At 42.1% G+C, this 12,088-nt stretch overlaps 2 protein-coding genes across 4 annotated transcripts in view; one reads left to right on the top strand and one right to left on the bottom strand.

Moving 5' to 3' along the window:
- The window catches only part of pex2 (peroxisomal biogenesis factor 2), a 28,876-nt gene extending 24,938 nt beyond the window's left edge, over positions 1–3,938 (bottom strand). The window contains exon 1 of the mRNA XM_078540275.1: positions 3,706–3,938. The gene's annotated coding sequence lies outside the window, so the exon portion shown is untranslated. The remainder of the gene's footprint in view (positions 1–3,705) is intronic.
- A 355-nt stretch (positions 3,939–4,293) lies between these two features.
- The window catches only part of LOC144679671 (uncharacterized), a 665,324-nt gene continuing 657,529 nt past the window's right edge, over positions 4,294–12,088 (top strand). For all 3 annotated transcript variants that reach the window (XM_078540272.1, XM_078540271.1, XM_078540273.1), the window contains exon 1: positions 4,294–4,698. In XM_078540272.1, the coding sequence (XP_078396398.1) occupies positions 4,420–4,698 (279 nt within the window). In that variant the 5' untranslated portion in view covers positions 4,294–4,419. The remainder of the gene's footprint in view (positions 4,699–12,088) is intronic.

The raw sequence follows: 12,088 nt of genomic DNA, 5'->3' as shown, positions 1-12,088 counted from the left end.
TTGTTGCCCATCCTCAATTGCCCTTGAACTGACCTTGCTACATCATTTCAGAGGACAGTTAAGAGTCTGGAGTCACATGTAGGCCAGACCAGGTAAGGATGGCAGATTTCCTTCCCTAAAAGGGCTTTAGGGAACCAGATGGGTTTATATGACAATTGATGATAGGTTCATGGTCACAATTGCTGAGACTAGCTTTACATTCCAGATGTATTAATTGAATTCAAATTCCACCAGTTGCAGTGGTTGGATTTGAACCCATGCCCCCAGAGCATTAGCCTGGGTCTCTGGATTACTAGTCCAGCAACATTACCACAACACCATCGTCTCCCCCAGTGTAGTCACTAGTAGTAATGTAAGGAAATACATGACAGTCATTTATTCCTGCTAGTGCATTGGAGTCTGTCTTCATTACAAGTTGGACAGATCCCTCAGCATTGCATGCTCCAGCATATTAAAGAACAGGTTCCACTTTAACCCGCTGTTCAGATCAACATGACAGAACTTCTCAAAAGTGATACTGTATAAACTTCCTTTGAATTCTGAACTTTAGTTTCCATGTATCAAGTGGACTTTTTTATATTATAATTTGCACATTTTGAAAAGACAATCTTCTGAAATGACAGCTTATTTTTTGCAACATTTAGAATTATGTCACTTTTCAGTAGAATACACTTCTCTAGTGGCTAGCAATACATATCAAAAACAGTATCCTGGAAAAGATTAAATGAAAATGGTAAGATAAATCCTTGAAGTGCTGTTTCATAAAGTACTACAGTATCTGTAAAACACCCCCTATAATAAATAACTTAATAAGCTTCTCTCCAGGTAGCTGGTTTTCCAAACAGGTCACAATCTGTCCTGTAGTTCCAAGCTCCTGGAACTTCTCATTCTGTTACCAACTTTTAGCTCCCAGGACTGCCACTGCTACTGGGCTTGGCAGAAGAATGTTGTATTTCTGTATCTAAACCTGAGAAATGCAGATAAGATGGAAGCCCCAATCAGGAAACCAGTCACCTTATGTTAAGGTTATACACAAAAAAGGCAAAAAAAAAGTCTGCCAATGTTTTTTATTTAAACAGACAGATATTTAAGTACTCATCAAGGGACTGATAACCTGCAGCATTCCTTTAATATAGTTACATTTTTCTAGAATTCTGAAGGTTATGATGTCATACAAATGTTTACAATTCATTCAGGCTAAATTAATGTACCTGCATGTCAGCCGTGGTTCAGTTGGCAGCATTCTCACCTCTGATTCAGAAGGTTGTGGGTTCAAGTCTCACTCCGGAGACTTGTGCACAATAATCTAGCCTGCTACTCTAGTGCGGTACTGAGGGAGTGCTGCACTGTCAGAGGTGCTGATTTTGGAATGAGATGTTAACCCAAGGCTCTGCCCTTTCAGGTGGGTGTAAAAGATCCCAAGGCTCTACTTCGAAGATGAGTAGGGGAGTTAACCATGGTGTCATTTAAAAAAAAATTCTTTCATGGATGCAGGTTTCGCTGGCTAAGCCAGCATTTGGTGCCTATCCCTAATTGGCCTTGAGAAGGTGTTGATGACTTCTGGGCAGTACTTCCCTCAACCAACATCGCAAAACCAGATTATCTATCATTATCACATTGCTGTATGTTGGAGTTTGCTGTGTGCAAATTGGCTGCCACATTTCTCACAATACAACAGTGAATACTTAAAAATGTTCTCATAGGCTTTGGAGAAGGAGTCAACAATGACCTGGAGCTCAGTTTCTGAATGAACCATTGACACTCGTGTCCTTTAGGGGTGTCCTCAAAGCACCCCTGAAGAGGTCAAACATCCCACTGACTTGTGACTGATTAAAATGGAGAAGGTACATTTGGGAAGGTGCCAAGCACATTGAGAGATTTTGTCAGGAACAGCAGAGGCAAAGTCAAGAGAGTGCGCCCCAACCTCCAAACAAATCATCAACCCAACCCTTCAAGCACCACCTGCCCCACATGTGGCAGAGTCTGCAGATTGTGCATTGGAACTCATCAGCCATCTCAAAACCCACTGAACTGGAGTGGAAGCAAGTCATCCCAAGGGGCTACCTAAGAAGACACATAAAAGTGCTTCATTGGCTGTAAAGTGCTTTTGCATGCTCAGTGGTTGTGAAAGGTATTATATAAATGTAAGTCTTTTTTCTTCAGCCAGACATTTTAACAAGAGGGCACTCAGTAGAACACATACTTCTGCTATGCTGTGTTAACTCAATGTTATTACAATTACGCAGCTCTTTGTTGTGTGATTGTTGCTCTGTAACTACAAAGCTGAAAAAAGAAATCTTTTTATTAAGAGCTTCCAGCTCACTGAGGAGGGGCTTTAGGCCAATCCACATCCAAAAACCTGCTCTGAAAACTCTGCTCACATTTTGACAACGGTGACAAATTCCATCCCAGCAGCTGAGACAATCCATATCATTCTAAAACAATCAACAACATTCTAAATAAAACAGCCCAAAACATTCTAAAAAAAGTCAATTCACCCCATCTCCCAATGTTAATGGATCCTTTTAAAATTCCAGGATCTGAACGCGGATCTGCATCTTCGCAAAAGACTAATCAGTTCTTCCTTGGGCCGTGCCCCATCTGTGTACCAAGTTTCATTGAAATCTGCCCATTAGTTTTTGAGATCATTTATAGATAAACAGGCTAACAAATGGGCGAAAGCATTACCTCCACCCATCGTCAGTGGCAGAGGTTAAAACATTCCAGTAGTAATCAAAATGGCAGTTTGCTAACAGTAGCTTCCTCTCCTTGCGTCCTCCACCCACCCCGATTTCTGTTCTAAGTCTTATGATGATATATCCATTGCTGGCTTCAATTTCTATTCATCTGCCTCACATGGGAGAAAGAAAAAAGTAGTTGAACTCTAGTCCGTGCCTCACACAGTCTGAGATCAGGACCTCATTACGGACCATCATAGGCATTAACCTCATGGTATTGTATTATATACTACAGAAGAAGGCCATTCGTTCCATCATGCCTGTGCTGGTTTCTTGTCAGCACTCTCTGTTCATACAGTATAAAATTGTTGCTTCCCCTGACATTGGTATTCTTGCGATTGTCCTGATGAGTGCAAGACAAAAAGATTTGGCAAAATATCTTTTTTCAGCAATACTCGAGTTCTGTACTATCAAACGATTATTTATAATGTAATCTTTTGTGAAACACCAGATCTCTTCAGAAGGTCCAGGGTAGGAAACATGCAGCAATTAGAGGAAGGGGAAGAAATCCACAAAACAATACATGTCAAAGAGGCTTCTGAAGGCAAAGGGTGAGGTAGGTGATTTTGATAATTCACCAAAAAGCTCTTCATTGTAGGAGTAAAATATTATTTGTGGTCTTCCACATTATAAGTTGAAGATGCTAAATTTGCTCTAGTAGCAGATTAATGCCAGCCACCAAAAATACTATGACTAAGATGACGTTTCTCTCTAAATTTGAGGGGCTACGGAAATCGTAAGAGCGCGTTCGAGGTAAATTTGTGACAAGAGGTTGGGCATGCCCTGGCTCAAGCGCTCCGTAGAGCAGCCACAGGTAGGCCATGATTTATTATCGTGCTTTTTAATTAAGGAAATTGAATCCGGACTTTAACAGAGAGGACGAGGAAATAAACGCCCGGTCCCTTTTTTAAAAGATACAACTACAGAGCATTGACCGAGTTTCACCGATTACAAGCACAACACCTACCAGAACCTCTCTTCCTCCCAACCGCGTAAAGCCTCTGTAACCAAGCGACCAGTTGCCCTTCCGGAATGCAAAACAACCAATCAGAGGGCAGCTTCCGCCTGTCACTCGTCAACGGTTACCGGTTTAGGGGTGTGAAAACAATCGCTGCAAACCCGTTTGACCCTTTTCAAACGTATAAGAGAAGAAAATGGAGCTTGTCTATGCTAAGGAGGCCACTCGTACCCTCTCCCTCTCCCTCTCTCGGTTAATAATTCACATTTTTTCCTTTGCGCCGCTGATTTTATTACAGGCTCTCGGCCGACCAAGTGCGAGGAACCGGTTTTAGTGACGTACGCGATTGGCATGGGAGCGAACCAAACCGCCCGCTCGAGCGACCTTTCTCACCAACCAGTGGCGAGGAGGCGGGCGCCCCAAACGCACCCTCTACCAATTAGTGTAGAGGAGGCGGGAGTAGCAGCCCCCCCCCCCCCCCCCGCCTTTTCACCAATCAGTGTAAAGAAGGCGGGCGCTCCAGCCACACCTGCACCAATCAGTGTAGAGGAAGCGTTCGCTCCTGCTGCCCTTTCCACCAATAGGGGTAGAGGAGGCGGGAGTTCCAGCGGCGCATTCCGTTAGATTCAAAGTTTGGTTAACAGCTAGAACCAAGCGGCTGGAGATTGGCGTATTGTCAAAATGCCTAACGACAAAAGTCTTTTGTATGATTGAACCAGATCAATGGATATTGGCGAGCAGGACCTGAGGGTCCGTTGTTCTGATCGGGATCGAATAAAATTACAGACTGGCTCCTCGGGCCGTGGTAATGTTGAAGGAGGCGTTAGTGGCGGCTTGCGGCGGGACTTGGAGCTGCTGGGAGCGGGAGGCAAGGAATCTGCGTTTCCAGCACCAACATTAGTCAGGCAAAACATGAAACATTTATCGAACGAATTCCAAGGCTTGTATGAGGAAAAATTGAGACAGCTAGAAAATAAAGATGAAAGTAAAGGCACTCTAAAGGTAAGTAGTCTGCAGAAAACAAGAATAAATTTGTAACTGACAAAGATCCAAAGTGTGTCTTTCTTAATCACATACATTAGAACAGGTACACATTTGGAAGAGAAAATATAGGCAATAGGTTATTCATATGGCGCCTTAGTTTTCTTACAACAAATGGCAACAAGTGCTATCCGTCTACCTCAAAAATGTGATGAATGAACCATTCCTCAGTTCAATTCATGCCTCACGACATTAAATACTTATTAAGACTTCAAAACTTCATAAATTCTTGCTAGATCACAACCTCTTAATGTATTTGGCCATATTTGAAACCATAGTTCTCTTTAAAAATGGAAATTTTCAGAACCATCCCTGATATATTTAAACAGTGAGGAGGTTAGTTATAGACTTCAGGAGGATGTAAACTGGTAAATGGGAGATGAAATTTAAGAAGAAAAGTATGAAGTCATGCATTCTGTTAGGATGATGAAAGTAATATAAACTATTTTAATTTTAAATGGGCTGCAGGAACAGATACAGGCCAGGGAGGTACTTATTCAAATCTTTGAAGGTGGACAAGTTAAAGAACGTTGGATTGGTAAAAGAAGCACTGGTGACATGAAAAATATTTTACGCAGCTAGTGGTTAGGATCTTGGATGCACTGCCTGAGAGTTCGGTGGAGGCAGACTAAATTTTTAAAAATCAGAAGAGAATTGAATAATTAACTGAACAAAACATTTGCTGGGTTATAGGGAACAAACAGGTGGGTGAGTGGGATGAGGTGAGTTGCTCTTGCAGAGAGCCAGCAAAGAAAAGATGGGCTGAATGATCTCGTGCTGTAGCCGTTCTATGATTTTATAATATGAAATTTGTTTCATTCAACGCAGTTATTTCGGGAGCCAGGTTCAGGCATGCGAACAATATGCCTGCCCAGCAAAGCTGGTTTTGGGTGAATAGCACGTTGATGCTGGGAATGTTGACTTGGGAGAGGATGTTGACATTAGATTGATTATTTTTCCAATAAATTTGAAGGATTTTGTGGAGACAGCATTGATGGGGGGTATTTCTCCAATACTTTGAGGTGCCAGATTGATGTACTGTTGCCTTTGGATGCGCATAGATCTGCTTTTCTGTTGAAGTATGGTGGGGGTTCCAGAATGCTTTGCACTTGCACTTGATTAGCTCCTGTATCTCTTGGTCATTCTTGTTGAACCAGTTTCTGGTCCCAGTTGAGAAGCCAAGAATGTCTTCATTATGGTGAAATGTAAAGTAGACAATTACTCTGGACACATTGTAACTCTTGTGGCGAGGAGTTGAGAGGCTGTGTGTAAGGCAGTGGCTGAGAAGAGCTGCCTTTGCCGGATCCATGAGGCTTTAACGTTAATTTTCTTAGGGCTGTGTTCTGTTGCTGTCACTGTTTAGGGGCCAGGTTGATGGAGATGATGGATTAGGCAACAATTGTCCAGCAGTCATTGACACAGGCCATAGCGTGAGTGACTCGGACATCCCTGCAATCTTTTGCTTGGATGGTGACGTAGTTAATCAGGTGCCAGCGCTTGCATTGTGGGCGTTGTTACAAGGCCCTATGCTAGTCTCTCTGACTAAACAGTGTTGGTTATGACGAGGTCATGTTTTAAGCATTTCATCAGGTGAAGAACTCCATTGGAATTTGTTTTCCTTATTCCTCCCTTGCTAATTACACCTTTCCAGAGGTTCGTTGAAGTTACCAAGGCTTATCTCTTGCTGGGACTTGGGTTAGGGATTACTCTAGGTTGGAGTAGAATCCCTCTTTGGCTCGCCTAATACATTTAGTCTAAGAGTATATACACCCATGACAGTAGCACACAGTTTCCTTATTAGGGTGAGCCAAAGGGTCATGAGGGTCTCGCGTATCCAACTGGGGAGTCACTGCGTAGCCAGACAGGCTCATTTTTGATGGTGAAGCCCATCCCATGAAGGTGCCATTCCTCTTCCAGATTGCTGTTCCAGAAAAAAGTATTTGCTATGGCTCTCACTGGTTAGAGGAGGGAGGTTTTTAATAATAGCTGGTGGGTTTAATTGGCAGCTTGGTGGACTAATATTTGCCACAGAGCTGAAGAAAGGATCAAAGGTTACATTTTTGGCTTCCGTCTATGGAGGGAAAAAAATCAATTTGTTACAATGAGGGAGGCAGAAAAGTCTCTCCTTTCTTACAGCTAGAGCAACACCTAGATACTGTAGATTTGATGCATGAACACTAATATGAACATTCATTGTCAGATGTTATGATCTCCATAGAAACTGCTAACTTTTAAAAAGAGATTCAAATTTCCAGTTAGTAACTAAAAGAATGACATGGCAAGATTTCATGTTTGAAAACTTTTACTCTAACAAATGACTAAAAGCACTATTGACTAAGCACTGTTTTTCTTTTTGTAGCCATCTTACATTTTGAACTACAGCGAGGAACATTCCTTTTTTATACTTATTAAACATCACACTCTCCATGGAATTTCAAACTTTATAGCAAACAGTCCTCAGTTGCTTCTAGCTTCCCAATGGGTTCTAGTATCCCCTCTTTACCGAGTAGTAACTTTGAGTGACTGTCTCCAAGCGCTTTCCCCAGTTTTCAGAGTTTCTTAAATCCACCACTAGCAGTAAAGCCTGCTGCAATGATTCTTCTCCAGGTTATACCAGGACAGATCTCCCGGAATCCTTAGGAGGCTGCAAGGACATGTCTCTCCTGTGTCCAGCAATAGTATCTCGTGAAGCCAAGCAGCCTTTCTCTCGGATGTCGACACAGAACTGCTGTCTGTGATATTCATTGATTTGTAGGGAAGCTTGTAGCCTGATCTCCTCTGCCCTCTTTCCCCATGGCAATGTGAAACATATTAACTTTGTGTCCAGGTAGAACTGCTGATTAGCTATTTTTGACCCAACTCCCTCTCATCTTATAAGTAAATGGACAGATTGCAGCACAACTATTTATAACCGGTTATCTACAACACCTTTCTGGCACTCAGAGTCTACTCATCGTAAACTCAGAGACTGTTGCTATTGTCTCAAAGTATAAATACTTTGCACCTTCTTCTCAGTAAAACAATCTAAGTCCTCCTGTGATGTCTAACAATTAAACCACCCAGGCTTACTGTCAGGCAGACTGCAGAACAGGTCAGATTGCATGACCTCCTTCATTTACCCTAAGTTTAAAGCTACAGTCCCAAAATATAACAATCTTATAATTGTACCACAGTTAGCTCAAAGATTATTGAATTGCACAATGAACTTGGGCTGTTCACATTATTTGTTATTTCTGATGTGTGGATCACTACTCAAGAAAGTAGGGAGAGCGAAAACTACAAGCCAGTTAGCCTGACATCAGTTGTTGGCTAAGTGCTGGAATCTATTATTAAATAAGTCTTAACAAAGCACTTAGAAAATTCAAGGATGACCAGACAGTCAACATGATTTCACGAAAGGGAAATCATGTTTAACAAATTTAGTTTTTTGAGGATGTAACGAGTAGGGAACCAGGGGATGTAGTGTACTTCGATTTTCAAAAGGCATTCGATAATGTGCCACAGAAAAGGTTAATAGGCAAGATAAGGGAGGTAATATATCATGGATAGAGGATTGGTTAACAGACAGGAAGCAAACAGTAGGGATAAAAAGGGCATTTTCAAGTTGGCAGGTTGTAACTGGTGGAGTGCTGCAAGCATCAGCGTTAAGGCCTCAACTATTTCAATCTGTATTAATGACTTAAATGAAGAGACAGAGAATGTAATGTATTTAAGTTTGCTGATGATACAAAGCTAGGTGGGAATGAAAACTGTGAATAAGACACAAAGAGATGTGGACAGGTTAAATGAGTGGGCAAAAAGGTGGCAGATGGAGTATAATGTGGGGAGGTGTGAGGCTATTCACTTTATTCGTAAGAATAGAAAAGCAGAATATTTTTTAAAAGGCATGAAACTTGTTAATGTTGATGTTCAGAGGGACTTGGGTATACTCGTACCAGGAACACAGAAAGCTAGTGTGCAGGCACCGCAAGCAATTAGGAAGGCAAACGACATTAGCCTTTATTGCAAGTGGATTGCAGTACAAGAATTAAGAAGTCTTGCTACAGTTGTACAAGGTCCTGGTGAGGACCTGGGATATTGTATGCAGTTTTTGTATCTGTATTTAAGAAAGGATATACTTACATCGAAGGCGGTTCACTAGCCTGGTTCCTGGGATGAAAGGCTTGTCCTAAGATGAGAAGCTAACTAAATTGGGTCTATAGTCTCTGGAGTTTAGAAGAATGCGAGGTGATATCATTGAAATGTACAAGATTCTGAAGGGTTTGACAGGGTAGACACTGAGGTTGTTTTCCCCTGGCTAGAGAATCTAAACATAAGAACATACGAATTAGGAGCGGGAGTAGGCCACTTGGCCCCTCAAGCCTGCTCTGCCATTCAATAAGACCATGGCTGATCTGATTTTAACCTCATACCCCTGCCTACTCCGATAACCTTTCAGCTCCTTGCTTATCAAGAATCTATCTACCTCTGCTTTAAGATATTCAAGGATACTCCCTCAACCACCTTTTGAGGAAGAGAATTCCAATGTCTCACTACCCTCTGAGAGAAAAAATCTTTCCTCATCTCTGCCCTAAATGGGCAGCCCCTTATTTTGAAACAGTGAGCCCGAGTTCTAGATTCTCCCACAAGAGGAAATTTCCTTTCCACATTCACCCTGTCAAGTCTCCCCAGGATCTTATCACAGTATCTTTACAGTGCAGAAGGAGGCCATTCGTCATCGAGTCCGCAACTGTTTTTCTGTAAGACCATGCCACCTCCACCTAGTCCCATTTCTCTGCCTTATCCGCGTAACCTTGCACATTCTCTCTTTTCAGGTAGCGATCCAATTCCCTTTTGAATACCTTGATCGAATCTGCCTCCCCCATCCTTTCAGGAAGTTTGTTCCAGACTTCAACCACCCTCTGGGTGAAAAAAATTTCCTCGCATCACATTTACTCCTATTGCCAATTATTTTGAATTTGTGCCCTTCAGTTCTTGATGTTCTCTTGAGTGGGAACAGTTTCTCACTATTTACCCTGTCCATACCCCTCATGATCTTGAATACCTCTATCAAGTCTTCTCTTAGCCTTCTTTTCTCCAAGGAAAAGAGTCCCAACCTCTCCAATCTATCCTCATAGCTGCAGCTCTTCACACCAGGAATCATTAATCCCTCCAATACCTTCACATCCTTCCTCAAGTATGGCGTCCAGGACTGGACGCAGTACTCCAGAAGAGGCCTAACTAGTGTCTTGTACAAATTCAACATGACTTCCTTTCTTTTGTACTCAGTGCCCCTATTAATAAAGCCTAAGATACTGTATGCTTTATTAACTGCTTTCTCAACATGCCCTGCAATCTTCAATGACCTATGTGCGTATACACTGAGATCCCTCTGTTCCTTTAGAGGCTCTCCCTTTATTTTATACTGTCTCACCATAACTTTCCTGCCAAATCGAATCACCTCACACTTCTCTGCATTGAACTTCATCTCCCACTTGTCTGCCCAAAATGTTGATGTCCTTTTGAAGTTCAAGATTATCTCCATCACAGTTGAAAAAATTTCCAATCTTCGTATCATCTACAAATTTTAAAATCATGCCCTGCACACCACAGTCTAGGTCATTAATATATATCAGGAGGAGCAAGGGTCCCAACATTGACCCCTGGGGAACTCCACTACAAACTTTCCTCCAATCTGAAAAACAACCATTTATCACTACTCTCTGTTCCCTGTCACTCTGCCAATTTCTTATCCAAGTGCCTACTTTTCCTTCTATTCCATGACCTAGAATTTTGCTCGCAAGTCTGTGTGTGACACTGTATCAAATGTCTTTTGAAAATCCATATACACCACATCAGCAGTGTTTCCTTTATCAACCTTCTCTGTTACCTCCTCAAAAACTCCAAGTTTGTTAAACATGATTTATGATTTTTATCCTGTTCTATAGTTTCCAGAAGTTTCCTTACCACTGAGGTCAAACTGACTGGCCTGTAGTTGCCAGCTTTATCCTTGCACCCCTTTTTGAACAAAGGTGTAACATTCGTAGTTCTCTAGTCCTCTAGCATGCCCCCTGTGTCTAAGGAAGACTGAAAGATTATCACTAGTGCCTCTGCAATTTCCACTCTCACTTCCCTCAGTTCCCTTGGATGCATCTCATCTGGTCCTGGAACCTTATCGATTTTGGGTAAAGCTAGCCTTTCCGACACCACCTTCTTGTGTACCAGTTACCCCCTTTCTCACCTTAGCCTGGGTAGCAAGTGCTTCCTTTGTGAGGACAGATGCAAAGTACTTGTTCAACATCTCCGCCATTTCTTCAGCCCCCACATACAAGTCCTCTTTTTTTGACCCTAATCGGCCCTACTCTTTATTTTACCATCCTTTTATTTTTTTACATGCTGATAGAAGACCTTGGGATTTCCTTTTATGTTTGCTGCCAGCGTCTTTTCATGCTCTCTCCTCGCTTTTCTTATTAGTTTCTTCACTTCCCCTCTAGTCCTTCTATATTTAGCCTGATTCACCATTGTATTTTCTACCTGACATCTGTTGTACGTGCACTTCTTCCTTTTCGTCTTTACTTTTAACTCTCTCGTCATTCAGGGCGCTCTGGGTTTAATTGCCCTACCTTTCCCTTTCAAGGGAATATATCTTGACATTGCCTGAAATACTTTTTCTTTGAAGGTGATCCATTGTTCAGCCATTGTCTTTTCTGCCAACAATTAACCCCTACTCTGGATTGTTCCCGGTCCTTTTCCATGATTAACCTAAACCCTATGATACAATAGTCACTTCCCCCTAGAGGCTCGCCTACTTTATTTGATCCACTTGGGCCTTCTGATTCCCTGGAACCAGGTCCAAAAGTGCATGTCCTCTCGTTGGACTGGAAACATGCTGCTTTAGAAAATGATCTTGAACACATTCCAGGAACTCTCGCCCCTCTTGTCTTTTTGTACTCTTCCTATCCCAGTCTATATTTGGATAATTGAATTCTTCCATAATGATAACTCTATAACTCTTGCACCTCTCCGTAATTTCTTTGCAAATTTGTTTCTCCACACCCCTTCCACGAGTTGGTGGTCTATATACTACACCAATCAATGTTACTGCACCTTTCCCATTTCTTGCCTCTAGCCAGAGAGATTCTGTCCTTGACCTCTCTGAAACATCCTCCCTCTCCAGTACAGTAATGCCAACTTTAACCAATATTGTCACTCCCAGCCCCTCACTTTTCTTCCTTTCCTGTCTCTCCTAAACACCTTGTACCCAGGCATATTTACGCCCATTCCTGCCCTTCTTTGAGCCAGGTCTCTGTTATAGCAATAATATCATAATTACATTTGTCAACCTGTGCCTGCAGTTCGCCAATCTTATGAA

This window comes from Cetorhinus maximus, chromosome 4 (assembly GCF_964194155.1).
Source record: "Cetorhinus maximus chromosome 4, sCetMax3.hap1.1, whole genome shotgun sequence".
In the NCBI taxonomy this organism is placed as follows: Eukaryota; Metazoa; Chordata; class Chondrichthyes; order Lamniformes; family Cetorhinidae; genus Cetorhinus; species Cetorhinus maximus.
The sequence above is the reverse complement of the archived record's forward strand: the minus strand, read 5'-3'. Positions and strand labels throughout refer to the sequence as shown.